Source organism: Miscanthus floridulus, chromosome 1, assembly GCF_019320115.1.
Source record: "Miscanthus floridulus cultivar M001 chromosome 1, ASM1932011v1, whole genome shotgun sequence".
Classification (NCBI taxonomy): Eukaryota; Viridiplantae; Streptophyta; class Magnoliopsida; order Poales; family Poaceae; genus Miscanthus; species Miscanthus floridulus.
Window position 1 is genome coordinate 29260663 of NC_089580.1, and position 14453 is coordinate 29275115.

The 14453-nt window shown below is 45.1% G+C and overlaps 1 protein-coding gene across 1 annotated transcript; it reads left to right on the forward strand.

Annotated features, from left to right (window-relative positions):
• Window positions 1–5160: 5160 nt before the first annotated feature.
• Window positions 5161–13468, forward strand: LOC136477174 (kinesin-like protein KIN-8B). The gene is made up of 16 exons (XM_066475241.1): window positions 5161–5845; window positions 5949–6026; window positions 6111–6227; window positions 7041–7126; window positions 8019–8163; window positions 8989–9084; window positions 9542–9633; window positions 10014–10115; window positions 10196–10342; window positions 10420–10570; window positions 10716–10778; window positions 10851–11087; window positions 11386–11490; window positions 11564–11677; window positions 11766–12332; window positions 13044–13468. The coding sequence occupies exons 1-16, from the start codon at window positions 5798–5800 to the stop codon at window positions 13068–13070; spliced, it is 2175 nt and encodes a 724-aa protein (XP_066331338.1). The 5' UTR covers window positions 5161–5797; the 3' UTR covers window positions 13071–13468.
• Window positions 13469–14453: the final 985 nt, after the last annotated feature.

Below are 14453 nucleotides of genomic sequence, written 5' to 3' on the forward strand. Positions count from 1 at the left end.
CACGAGTTGTGAAATGCATCCCGAGAAAAAGGCCTAGGAATTTTCACCTTCTTTCATTTTCTTTCGGAGGCCCAGTAAGGCGAGCCCGCCAAGAGTTTTTGGACCTTCCGTTGCCCGCAGCCTGCTGGGCGTGAGCGCCGTGGAGGAAACGGAATAACGGATCCCAACTCCCAAGCAGTGAAGAAGAGGAGCGCGAGGACAGACGGTGATGACTGATGAGCTGGGCTGTGGGCTCTAGTCTCGCGTTTCTCCGAACACAAGCAACGTTGGATGACACAGCAAGCAAAGGTGGACAGGAGTAGGCTCGCTGCTCAGCGCCGGAGAGCCGCGTCCAAACACAGTGTAAGAGCTGTTGGACCGCTTGATGTACATGTTTGGTACATCTTCGAAGCAAGAAGCCCTGCTATACCTTCCTTACCGTACCGCGCGCGCGTCCGGCCCGATCCGAAGCCGGCACGCAGAGGTGTATCTTGCTCGCACGTACCCAGCTTAACGGTCTCGTTTTATTCAGCCTGTTCGCTGCATGATTTTTGAGTGATAAGCTCGGCTAGCGCTGGTTTGTCATGAAAGAAAAACACTGTACCATGGCTGATAAACCCTGACTCAAGGCAACTGGCTCGATCGTAGGAATACTGTACGTACGTGCGTTGCGTCCTTGGTCCGCGCTCGCTTGCATGCCACGCTTCCGCTTCAATAGCCGCCGGCTTCGATCGGGCAAGGACAGCCGGCGGGGCATACTCGGCCTCGGCCCTCGGCGTAAATGCAAACGAAACGGGCACCCAAATCCCAGAGGCCCCTCGAGCCGCCGGCCGCCGTGCAGGAGACCCCTATCCTATCTGTAGACTGGGGTGAGTGAGGAACGAGAACGAGCGTGCTGCCGCTGCGGCGGCGCCTGGTGCCTGGCCGCGCGGACGGGACTTGTGGTGCCAACCCCCTCGCGGGAGCTGCGGGGCGACAGGCAACGACCGGCTGGGCCGTGCGGTGGGCGGGATGGACCGTGACGCTGTCCGGAGGCCGGGCTGGCCTCGGAAATCCTGGGTCGATCGTGCACGGCGGCCCAACTGCCGGATCCCGAATGGCAGAGAAGAGGGCGGAATCATTCTTGTGCCGGTGGCCGGTGGGTATCGTATCGGCGGAATCCGAGTGAGATCGCCGTGGGCGTACGGTCGCCATAACAAAACCTGAGAAAATTGCTAGCAAGATCCCAATCGAGCCACTGGGCGATGCCGGTTGCCGGGTGCCCCCGTGTCCAACTCACCGGATGTACCTTCTCGCGCAAACGGGGCCAGGCGGTGGCAGCACGAGCACAGGCACACCGCGCGCATCTGCTGCCGTGCTGATCTCGGCAGGTCAAGTTGCTCCATTTGTTTACTCGCCCGGGGACGATCCTGTCGCGCGCTTGCTCCCGCGGTGCTGTCCTCCTGTCATGTGCTCTCGCCCTCGCCGGCTCAGCGCTCGCTAGTACTCCTACCGCTACCAAGAGCCTCCGGGCCGTCCCGGTTCGCCGCCTCCTCCTCCCGTGACCGGAGTAACGCACCTCAGGCACGACACGGCCGCAGGTCGGCGCCCGTGAGTTGACGGATGCCAGCCAGGAAGAGGGAGGGCTCTTTGTGACCTGTCCCCGGCGGATTGCGTGGCGGGTGGCGGATCAGCCGGTAACCACGCAGGCAGAGGCAGGCACGGAAAACAGGCGTGCGCGATGCTTTACTGCCGCCGCTCAGCGCCTCACCACGGGACGGCGACGAATGAAGAAAGAATCTGGGCATCCGACCGTGCCCCCCACCGCGGTGCGCCGACAAACATGGATCATGGATATGTGGATGTGCCCGTACGCTACGTACACCGTCGCGGTCGCGGCGGCGGCAGGCAGTAAAATATGAGTAGTGTAGCGGTGGGCAGAAAGCGGCGGCGTCCGCTAGATTCCATTCCAGCACCGCTGCCACCGGCGTCATGATTCGGCTGTGATTAGGGCCTCGTTCACTTTCCAAATTTTTTTTAACCCGATGAATAGTACCACTTTCATTTTATTTGGCAAATATTGTCCAATTGTGGACCAACTAGATTCAAAAGATTCATTTCGTGATTTCCAACTAAACTGTGTAATTAGTTATTTTTTTTTACCTACATTTAATACTCCATGCAAGTGGCTAAAAATTGATGTGATAGAGAGAGAGTGAAAAAACTTGAAATTTGGATGACATCTAAACAAGGCCTAGATGAGCCCGGCGTAGGCGAAACTCGAAAGCTATGTGGCGATGATTGTTTTTTTGTTGGACCTGTTGGCTGTGACTAGAGGGAGCGCACGGCTCGTTAGCTCGCTCCTGAACTCGCGACTCTCTTCGTAGTCGCGCTCCATCCGCCTACCTCTGCCGCTGCCGAGGTATGTGCTGCCGACGAGCTCCACACCGTCAACCTTCGCGGCTTCGAGCTCTGCGTCTACAAGTCTTCATTCGTCCAAGCAGCAAGCAAACGCGATGTTGAAAGCACATGTTGTAATAGTATGTTTCAAATATTTCGGATATTTCAGATGCATGTTGCAAGTGTTATATCGATGTTGCAAAAGTAGATCGGGGTGCTGCATATGTTGTAATGGCTATGCACGTATGTTTCAAGTGTATGTTGTAAATGTTTTATCTGTTCGAGACGAATGTTGCAAGTGTTTTGTCTGTATGTTGCTAAAGTAGATATGGATGTTGGATATACATGCATGTTGCAAGCATATATTTCAAGTGTTTTTAGGTGTTTCATACGTATGCTTGCAAGTGTTTCATCTAGATGTAAGGATGTTGCATATATTTGTATTGGTTTGCAAATATTTTTTAGCCATTTTCGCAAGTGATTCAGACGCTTGTTTCAAATGTCTTCTTTTGTATGTTGCAATTGTTACATTTGGATGTTTTAAAAGTAGATCGGATGTTGCAAATAAGATACGCATGAAAAACACCCGGTAGGAGGATGACGTCCGGAATGGCACGGGCCCACTCCGGTGCACTCTCTCACGAGTCCGACACGTTAGGCACTCGTTCACTTTCTGTGCGGGCAGGGTCCGGATTAGACGTTCCTGTGCTAAGTCCGAACCCAAAATGTGGGCGGACGTGCTCGCCTTGCTGTTGGCTCCAAGCACATTTGACTTCGAATTTCGCTGTGGCTGCCAGCTCTGTTGACGCCTTCATCTTCTGAATTCTGAAAACACGAACATGATTGACTACGGTCCAGTTTGGAGTTTGGACGCTTAAGGTGGTGTTTAAATCCAGGGAGTAAAGTTTAGATATGTCATATCGGGTGTTATGTGGGAATGTCGCATGAGGTGTTTGGATATTAATAAAAAAATAAATTACAGAATCCGTCCGTAATCCGCGAGGCGAATCTATTAAAACTAATTAATTCATCATTAGCATAGGTTTACTGTAGCACCGCGTTGTCGAATCATGGACTAATTAGGCTTAAAAATTCGTGTCACAAATTAGTCATAATCTGTGTAATTAGTTATTTTTAGTCTATATTTAATAGTCCATATATGTGTCAGACATCCGATGTAATATGAAGTAAATTTTAGGAGGAGAGAAAAAAAAAAGCCTAACTTTTCTTCGCGGGTGTTTTCAAAAGGATTTGATCATCAGTAGTTCAAGTTCAAGTTCAGAGGGCGGGCAACCGGGCAGGTACAGCGCGCTGGGGCATCGGCTAGCTCATCAAGTGGTCCGGAACAGAGAGTGCACGTGTACTGCACAGTTGCATCGCCTCGTCACCAGAAAAAGGTTCGTGTTAGGTGCACTATAATGCAATGCAACATTCCTCTATTCAAAATAAACTACCGCGAGGAGAGATAGTATCAGGTAATTGACCGACTGGCTGCTGGTTAAAAAATAATTTCAAAATGCTCGTATAAAAAAAACAAATTGACATTACTCGCTTTTGATCATTTTTACAGGCCACACGATGACACGAACATAGTAATTTCTTCGGCTAATCAGTAGCAATTACAGTTACAGCCTCCTCGCTGAGATCCACGAAATCAGCGTAGGCGTACCGCTTCGCAGCTGCAGTACTGGCAGGCAGTTTAAAAAGCGAGATGGACAAGGTAATCAACACTTAATAAGAATATTTCTAAAAAAACACTTAATAAGAGTAAATAAAATTAGCAGATGCACGATGGATTGCTGGTGAGGTGGTGCACCGTCATCTCTGAACATTTTCGTCGAGCGGCAGCCAATCAGCGCCTGCACTGCATAGTGTTAAAGTGTTTACGGATGGACGCAACTACACTGCATGGATGGACATGGCAACATGACACCAACGGTTAATAATGTCTTAATGACCTTATTAAATTTCTTCCGCTCAATTATGTTACTACGGCTGCTTTTATTACCGCTAATGTTGGCACCCACACGCTAACGTTCGTGGCTGGAGCAATAAGGTCTGTTAATGGTCGCTTTCGGGAGAGGTATCTGTGCTGTGCGTTTCAATACATTCGAGGACACAACGTAACGGAAATGTAGCGTAATACTCCCGTACCTAATGCTGTAGCATCCAATTCCAGCTTTTACCCTTACGTACACGAAGGCGACGAGATAGACCAGACCAGCAGCGAGTAGAGTAGAGAGTAGAGACGCCCCGCGAGGCGAGACCTGGCACTGGGCAGTGGCAGGGGATCACCACCATTCACCGCAGAATGGCAGCGCCGCGTCCCGGGCAGGCTCGCCGCGGCGTCGTGTACCGGAGGCTGAAAACGGTATGGATATTTTTCGATCGTATTTGAAACCAAATTTATTTAGAGGGGTTGAGATCTGTCCATATCCGAGTCTGAATATCCAACATCTGATACCGTATCCGTATCTAAATACTTAAATCACATATTTATGATGTCGATATCCAATCATATCCTATCCGACATAGTTAACATTATCCGTATTTAAATTCAAATCCAAACAAAAATATAAAAACAAATATAATATCCACGGTATCCATATCTTTTCATCCCTACCGGAGGCGCAGATGGCCGTTGGCGCTGGCGGGCCCGGGCGGGGACTGGTCCCACCCCTACGTCGCCCCACCTTCCCGTTCCGTGTCGCCTTCTCCCCCCGTGGCCGCGACAGCTGCCGCCAATTAATTATTCGCCCACCATTAAAACACCTCCGCCCCATTCGCGACCTCCTGCTCCTCCTCCCCAACTCCTCTCCATAACTCCACCCTCCGTCTTCCCTTGCCTCACTCGTCTCATCTACTCCCGCTCCAGTATCTCCGTACCTTCCCCTTCCTCGCCGTCGTGCCACCCACCAAACCACACCTGAACTGCCCATTTTCCTTTTGGCCTCGCGTGAGGCGTAACCGGTGTGTCGTGGGGGGGCAGGCAGTTTCGGCCGGGGAAGCAAAGCGCGGAACCGGGAGCGTTTCAGAATTCAGACCGGCCGGCCGTTCCTGCTGCCACGGGGACGGCGCCGCGAGAACGCATTGTGGCGGACGCGGCCGGGTCACCGCGGCATTTCGCTCGTGGGATCCGTGGCTGCTCGAGGCGTTTGCTTGTTTGTTTCTCTTCTCTCTTGCGGCGGGCGGCGGGCGCGACTCGAGGTTGGTGGCCGGCCAAGCGCAGCGCCTCCTTTTCGCGGCCGCCTTTCCGGAGCGGCCGCTGGTGGTGGTGACTGTTAGGGATGCGCCTTGCCTTTCCGCCGCCTCGGCGTGGCGTGATTCCGAAGCGTTGCCGGGATTGTACCGGTTTCTTCTGGTAGATATAGAAAAACACCGCATCCTTTTGGAGGCCTCGTCCCAGGCTCACAGCTGACACGAAGGTTCCTCCCTGACAATGCCGAGCATCCGAGCTCCGGCGTCCAAGCAGACGGCCACGCTACAGGTACGCCATTCCCATTCTCCTGTGGGACGGTCCTAGTCACTGGGAAACTGCATTCTGGCTGCTTAATTGCTAGCATTGCTCACCCGATGCATTCCAATTGCAGGTGGCTGTCAAGTGCAGGCCATTGACCGACACCGAGCAGCGGCGCTCGCGGCATATCATACAGGTCATTGATGACAAGGTACCCGTGCTCTGCCGTGTTGATGCGCTTGCTCTTTGCAATTGGTGGTGGCAATGTGATGGTTTACACGCGTTTCTCTCCTAGACTGTGGTTGTGCTGGACCCTGATCTGTCAAAGGACTATCTGGACCTCATCCAGAACCGGACCAAGGAAAGGAGATATACCTTCGATCATGTGTACGCGCCTGGATGCTCCAATTCGGTATGTGATAGTGAAGTTTGCTCTGCTCTCATCAATAATTGCTTGGCCTGCTTTTGACATTAGGCTCAGTCGCTCAGATGCTCAACATAGCAGCTTTCCAGAATCTTCATCTCAGCTTGGATTCTTCCCTAACTTCTATTCTCTTGCTTCCCTAGAAATGATGCTCTGGAAGACCAAACCACCAACTAATTTCATTATGAATTGCTTGAATCAGGAGTGTCTCGTGCTTTGGACAGTTGTTAAAACAATACTACGGAGTACTGACATATACAAACTACTAGTTGCTGGTACTAGCCTACTAGGGGTATCTCGTGCTTGGACAGTTGGAGCAATACTACGGCATCTAAAGCGCCAATGAGCTGCTTTTGTTCGGTCTGTACTGTAGCTAACCCTTGATGTAGACTTACTGTTAGGTCTCTACCTAATGCAGGCGTCTTCCAAGCAGTAGTTTTGTTGTACTATTGCATATATTGAATTATTGATCACTATGATCCTTAAACTTCAATTCAGATGTTTCTTCCAGTGAATGTATACCAGGACTGGAAGCATGTGAAACTGACCCAACAAATCAGTTGCTTGAACTCTTGTTAATCTTCTAGGTTTACGAATTAATTATATTATTTTTATTTGTGAGGACAGAATAGTACAAGGAATAGAGATAAATTGTTTATTCTTATAGTATAAGATGTAGGCTAATCCTACTCTGGGTGATTACACACTTGTGCTTGCCAGCTAATTACTGGTAACAAGTCACATGTTCTTGTACTTTCCACACCATCACATTTTCATTATTGTGATCCTATTCATGTTCAGGACGTGTATAAGAATATATCCTCTACAATTGCTGGTGTAGTCCAAGGCCTTAATGCAACAGTCTTTGCTTATGGTTCTACTGGAAGGTATCAGTTAACTGTATTGTGTTACTTGCTGTCTGCTTAACATTGTGTGATATGCTGCTTCGCAGTTGAGAATGTTTTCTATGTTAATATTATTAATAACCATGGCGCACATTTCAAATTGCAACCCCCAATAAAAAGTATAGAGTTTGGTATGGAATTTCATTCTGATATGCCCTTTGAAGTTTAGCACATTATACTTGCCTTTTGTGTTTATAATACTAATACTTTGTAGTAATGTGATGCATGGCTTGCACTGTATTTATTGAAATTTCATCATATTCAATCAAAATAATCATGGCTGTCTTAGAATGCATTCACATTACATTGGTTATGTTTATTTAAATCTATAACCTAATCCTGTTTAATGTTAACTAAATTAGCTTGTTGTTACTGATGTTTTTTCCAGTTAACTTATATATTAGGTTTCTATCCTCCTTTTCTTCCTCATAACATAGTTTAAACTGTGGCAGTGCTACTCTTTGAAACTTTCATCATGGAAAAACAGCTAAACCATATGTCCACATTCATCAATGGGACATTTAGTAATGTCAGATAGCGTATTTCCTGATCTGTTGTACTCCCTCCGTCCAGGAACGATAAGCATATTTTAACCATGGAAAAGTCATAGAAAGTAGATTTTGAACCTTAATTTCTCTTACAATATGTTGTCAGTTTCTAAAAATTCAATATCATCTCAAAGACACTTTGAAAGTCCTAAACTTGTACATAATTTGACCAATCTTTGGTCAAAATTTATAAAATTTGCCTTTGTTTTGAACAAAATACACTTATCATTCATGGACGCAGGGAGTACCTCTTTGGTACTAGTTTTGAAGTTAAATGTCCATCTTAATGTTTTGTTTGATATATATTTATTTTTGTGGTTGTACAGTGGCAAAACTTACACTATGGTTGGAACCCATAGTGATCCTGGTCTGATGGTTCTTAGCTTCCGTACAATTTTTGAGCTGATAAAAAAGGATGACAGTAAGGATACATTTGAAGTTTCATGTTCATATCTGGAAGTGTACAATGAGGTATTACCTCTGTTCCTTTTGTAGGATTTGAAAGAGCTAAACATCATAAATTGTGACAATTATTATTGAATTATATACATGTTTAGTGTATGCAGTTACAATTGATTTTTATTTCGTAATTCTAACATGACATTGATTTTGAAGCAATTGGTTATACATTGTAAGAGAAATCGACAGTCAGCGTACATTTCTAAAGACATTTCCAAATCCTAATACGCCTTAAAGGAAAGAAACAGATGGAGTAGGTGCCTAGGCACTGGGTGGTGTTGCACTGCTCGCCTAGCACGTCGTAGGCATTTTGTCTAGGCTATTTCCCTCTCTAGAGATGTTTTCGACTTGATGTATGCATAAAACTGGGACAAAATAGAAATGAAGAAAGATAAACTACTATCATATTACTTATGGATGCATGATAATACCATTTTTTCTATTTTAGTATGCTAAATTACCTTTATTTAAGAAACTCGACCCTCGGATGGCTAGACAGCCCCGGAGCTTTGCGCTTTAAGAAGGAGACCTCTCACGCAGGTCGAGAAAACCCCCCGAACCCCATACCCTACCCGCTCACAGGGGCCCGTAACCCTGTGAGTGGGCCGGTCCGCAACCTGTGCTTTGGGAAACGCAGGGCAGGCGAGGGGATTTTTTTCCCCTCCGGCCAGCATAAATCGCCCCTGAGGGGGTAGTGTTACTCTAACAGGCCATAAAATGTACAAGCTGCTAGCAATGGCTAGACATGCCTATGCGCTAGGCAGACAGTCAGCCATTTATAACTGTACAGTGTATACCTTTCTGAAATAGTACCGTTGGTATTTTCCTGAATTCTAGGTTATCTATGATTTGCTTGAGAGATCATCTGGACACCTGGAGCTTCGAGAAGATCCTGAGCATGGCATAATAGTTGCTGGATTGAGAAGCATTAAGGTATTTTAATACTTTTGCTTTCTGTTATTTTTTCATGTTAATGAGAATTAAATACCATCTGCTAGTGGAAGTTGCCTCTCTTTCTACTTTTTAACTTTTTGTATCTACTTTATTTTAACACCCAACTTTATCGGCATCTTTTCTATGACTGGAACATTGTCACTGCATTTAAGTAGCTGACAGAGAGGACCTGAACCCTTGATACATATATTGTACTTTCATTTTTTTTCCATTCTTAAGAAATTAATGTCTTGCCATGACAGCCTCATATTTTTTTTCTTTAAAAGAACTATTTGATCGTGCCTTTCATTTATGCGAAGGGATGTGTTTTCCCAAATTCTGTCATTGTTCAGTTAGATATTATACACCATGCTGTACTGTAAAAATGAATACACCACTGTCTCATTTTCCTTTAATATGAAAGCATGATTGAACTTCAATCTTATTTTGTTGTTAGGTTCACTCCGCAGATAGGATTCTTGAGCTGTTGAACATAGGCAACAGTAGGCGCAAGACAGAGAGTACAGAAGCAAATGCTACTTCTTCACGGTAATTTAATAATTTTCAAATCTTCTTTCTTTTCTAAATGTTCATGCCTTCATTACTTATGTATTTTGAAGGATTTATTGATATCTTGCATGCCAGGACTTCTTCCTGCTAGGCTGTTTCCACAATAGTACCAGGGATAGAAACTCCCACAATAATCTGTAAAAATAGAAAATCCTAGATATTGTAACATGGGAGAAAAGAAGGATGTACACACTATGATGTTAGTGCCTCCAGATAAGAGCAAATTATACAAATATTGATGGATATAGTTCTAAAACAAGTATGGTAGTTTTTAAATCGTAGATATTGGATATAACCACATCTATTGTCATATCTAGCAATGTGATTCTAATCATTTATTCTTTTTTTCATTTGTCAAGGTCACATGCTGTACTTGAGATTACTGTAAAGCGAAACCAGAAAGGCCAATATGGTAACCAAGTTCTTCGTGGAAAGCTTGCCTTGGTTGATCTTGCGGGCAGGTAATAGATACTCTGTTTCATTGCTAGTGTAATTCATTCTTGTGGAAAAAGCAAGTTGTAATGTTACATTCTGTGAGCAGTGAGAGGGCCTCCGAAACAAACAACTTTGGGCAAAAGCTTAGAGATGGAGCCAACATCAATCGGTCACTCCTAGCATTAGCAAATTGCATCAATGCCCTAGGCAAGCAAAACAAGAAAGGTCTTGCCTATGTTCCCTATCGCAACAGGTATGTTTCAAGTATTGGTTTTACTCAAATGGGACTTTTTTTTAATTTATGCGGTAGCTAATAGCAGCTATTTGCAGTAAATTAACTCGAATTCTAAAGGATGGGCTGTCTGGTAATTCTCGAACTGTTATGGTTGCTACAATATCACCAGCTGATGATCAGTATCATCACACAACAAATACACTCAAGTACGCAGACCGTGCTAAAGAGATAAAAACACATGTCCATGTAAGTGTTCGTTTCTTTTGGTTGAATCATAGGTTTATAAGATTCAAATTAAGAGGTCAAACAGCAGATTTTATGCCTATTGCTTAATCATAAGCATTTCCAATCCAATAGAACTTCTGAATGTCACCTATTTTGTTCTTTGTAGAAAAATATTGGAACACTTGACACTCATGTTGAAGACTATCAGAGGATGATCGACAATCTTCAGGTTTGCCATAATGAGAAACAAATTATCTAACTCAAATTTCATCATAGTTAAATGTGTCACGTGATTTTGCAGGTTGAGGTTTCTCAGTTGAAAAAGGAATTAGCTGAGAAGGAGCATCAATTAAGTATAAAGCCTACTGAAAAAGCTGCAGATAGTGAGCTATCTTGGTTAAATGTCTTGAGCCAGGAAACTGGTGAGAATGTTCAAGAACGCATAAATCTTCAGAAGGCTCTGTTTGAACTTGAAGAAACCAATAAGCGCAACCGAATGGAACTCCAGCATCTTGACGATTCTATTGCAAGGCGTCAGGTTGGTGATCAGTTTCAAACAAGTTCCTATTCTGCAGATCTTAGTACACCAAAAGGCACCTTTGTGCTATTCCCAACAACCTCTTTGGAGACCTTTTCCTTCCCCTTTCTTTCTCTGGTAAAACTGTGCGCGGTTTATAGGACATCCTAAGCTATTGATATCTTTAGCCCTTCAAAACAGACTGCCAAGGCAGTGGTTTGAAATCTACAGTATCATATAATGGAGTAACAGTAGATACCTTTTGTATATCATTGTTGACAACAGTCTTGCAACAGAACACTGAGAATTTTGTGTTCAGGTGAAAGAAATGGACTCTACAGTTCTCCAAGCTTTAACATCAAGGAGACAAGTTATTCTTGACAACATCCGTGATAATGATGAAGCTGGTTCTGGATATAGAAAGGTGTTAATCTTATTCTGTTTACTTTTGTTTAGTTGCCTGAATGCCAAACTTATATGGAGATTTTTCCCCTTAGGACATTGAAATGAATGAGAGTCGCAGGCGACAACTCCAGGATATGATTGAAGAAGCCGTCAGTAACAATGGCAATAAAACCTACCTGCACATTCTCAGCCAGTACAGACTACTTGTAAGTAACCCACAGCTTTTGTCTTTCCCGATTTAAGCAATAAGAACGTGACACCTCACATGCTATATATGTGTAATTTACTCTTTAGGGAATGACTAATGCTGAGCTTCAAATTGAGATGGCTATGCGGGATCAAGTTATACATAATCAGAGGGAAGCTCTAAGGAGCCTGTGGAACATTCTCTATGGAACGGGGCTAAACCAGAAGCAGATTCTTAAATTGGCTGCAAAGCAAGGATTAACCGTAGAAGGCTGTCCTTTGCCTAGCTCAAGCCCAGATGTTACCACACCACCTTCCTTTCCACCTCATAGAAGGTTTCCATCGTTTATGTCATTTCCTAGTCCGCAGTCAGAGCCTTATTCTCCGTCTGCTTGCTTTTTCCAACATGGTTTCAGCACTATGTCTTTGCTGAAAAATCAGCATGAGACGCCCACCATATGTAGGCAGGAGCACCTCAGTTCTTACTACATGATGTCTGGCTGCTCGCCTTACTCTGGTGATGGAAAACAGTGGTCAAGTGGAAGACCTATGACATTCTTTTCTACTCCAGAAAAACCTAAGGAGGTGAGCAGTGTATATCGGGAAACAGAGAATGCACAGTCCCAACACAACAAGGAACATTCTGGCAGTCATGATTTCAGTCTGCATAGAAAGGTAAACTGTTTCCTTTACACAAGCTGCTAAAAAAAGTGTCATGATGCATATCACGCCATGTAAACATAGTCCGGCTATCAAGAATCCAAAGGGAAAAAATACAAAAAAAGAGAGGCATCGCCTTACTATTATTTGATTAGTGTTCTTTTTCGGATTGCTTAATTTCTCAACTTTTTGCATTGTATCTAAATTCTAAGCCGCCTCCACTGTGCAGTGATCCTCAGAACACACATACTGATTAATGTTGCTCCCAAGTAAAACACGTTACCAAACATGGAATGGCTCCAGCTTTCTAGAATCAAATGAGTTTTAAATATGGAGAATCAAATATTGGACTTGCCATAATTGTTAGTCCCTTCATAGCACTAATAGACTTCAATGAAAGATGGCTTACAAAGATTTACCATATAAACATTATGCTTTATGACTACTAATTTGTAGATACAAGAATATTCACACATGTTCCTTGAGTGTCAAAATGGCAAATCGTTCTATGCAACTTACTGATGGATTGACATGGGAAATTACTATTTTATCACGTGTGACCACAGAAATGATGCTTGCGGACGTAGCTCATAATAAATAGATTTGCCATCGAAATGTAAAGATTGTTTGACCCTCACCATGGGTTTTTTTTTTTTTGAAAGTAGACCCTCACCATGGAGACCTTTGAGTTTGCATGAGCTGACCAAGATTTTTCTTGCTGTGCAGGATCTGTGGCCCATGGAAAGGAAGTGACGGGCCTCGAGATCCTTCTGGTACACAAACATCTGTGATGGCTACAATGTGGCCTGTCTGATGTTCCTAACCTTGGTCGCCGTGTGCACCATCTTCTGTCTACCACCGACGTTCCCGGGGTTCCTGAGATCTGAAGAGATGTTAGTAGTATATTTCGCCGGAGCTGTTGCCTCGCCCACTGCCATTTTGATTGATCCTGCTGACATTCCTCACTCCAAGCCTGTACAGTAGTAGATGCTAGTCAGTCCTCTCAAGATATCCTCCTCTTCCTAACTTTGTAAAGTGGTTGCTGGGGGGTGAATCTGATTTTTGGACCAAGAACTCTGTAAATTTGCCGCGGTTCTCGCCCTTCTTCAGTAAATCCAATGGTAAAGCTTTCACGACTGATCATCAGGTTGAGTACGCTAATCCTCTGCATGCTGGTAAGTATGACTAGCTGCCTGAGGCCAAATCTACCGGGTGACGATCAGGATAGAGTTGGGTGATTGATGAACAGGCTATGGCTACAGTAGCATGTGGTAGGAATAGGATCTCAATCTCCCCCTCCAGATCATTGAATAAGCCCTGCTGAGGCTCACCTGCCCTGGAGACCACATTCAAGCAGGAGCAGCGCTGGGCATGGTCCTCCTCTCTCATTCATGTGTCTGCTTCTGCACAAAAGTTGTGCTGAATGCTACGCTGGAGCGGCGGCAGGCAGCCGAGGCCGCACGGCGCGCACATCGCAGTCGCATTACACGTTCCACATGCCAGGCTTGTAGCTTGTCGCCGGCGCAACCAAAGGGCTGGCTCCGTCTGACATTCCGTTCCGGTTCCGGGGGCTTTGATATTGCTACGATGGCAACGTGGCGTGGCGTGACAATGAGTGATACATCCTTCATCCTTGGTACTAACTACTAGGCCCTTGTTTAGTTCCACCCCAACTTCTAAAAAGTTACTACAGTACCTGTCACATCGAATGTTTACGGCCCGTGCATGTAGCATTAAATGTAGACGAAAAGAAAAACTAATTGCACAGTTTTGTGGGAAATTGCGAGACGAACGTTTTGAGCCTAATTAATCCATGTTTGAACACTATTTGCCAAATAAAAATGAACGTGCTACAGTAACCCAAAATCCAAATTCTACGGCTAAACACAGCCTAAGATGGTGCAGTTGCCCAGCTGGTTTATACTGCAACTTTTTCGGCTGCGGCTTTTCGCTGTGGCTGCAAGAACTGAACTGTCATGTACTGTGCATAACACTAAAAACAGCTGCAGCTGCAGCCAAATAAGCTGCAGCGAGTGGAGTAGTGAACTATCATGTACTGTGCCGTGGTAAGATGATAGTGTGAGATACTAGGCATTTCCGTAAAACACAAGCGAGTGGAGTAGTGTACACGTCAGC

Bases quoted from the DNA above. Each gene is read 5' to 3' on its own strand.
- LOC136477174 (XM_066475241.1), top strand. From the start codon at position 5,798: ATGCCGAGCATCCGAGCTCCGGCGTCCAAGCAGACGGCCACGCTACAG. The intron at 10,571-10,715 runs GTAAGTGTTCGT...TGTTCTTTGTAG, and splicing joins AGATAAAAACACATGTCCAT to AAAAATATTGGAACACTTGA. The intron at 12,333-13,043 runs GTAAACTGTTTC...CTTGCTGTGCAG, and splicing joins ATTTCAGTCTGCATAGAAAG to GATCTGTGGCCCATGGAAAG.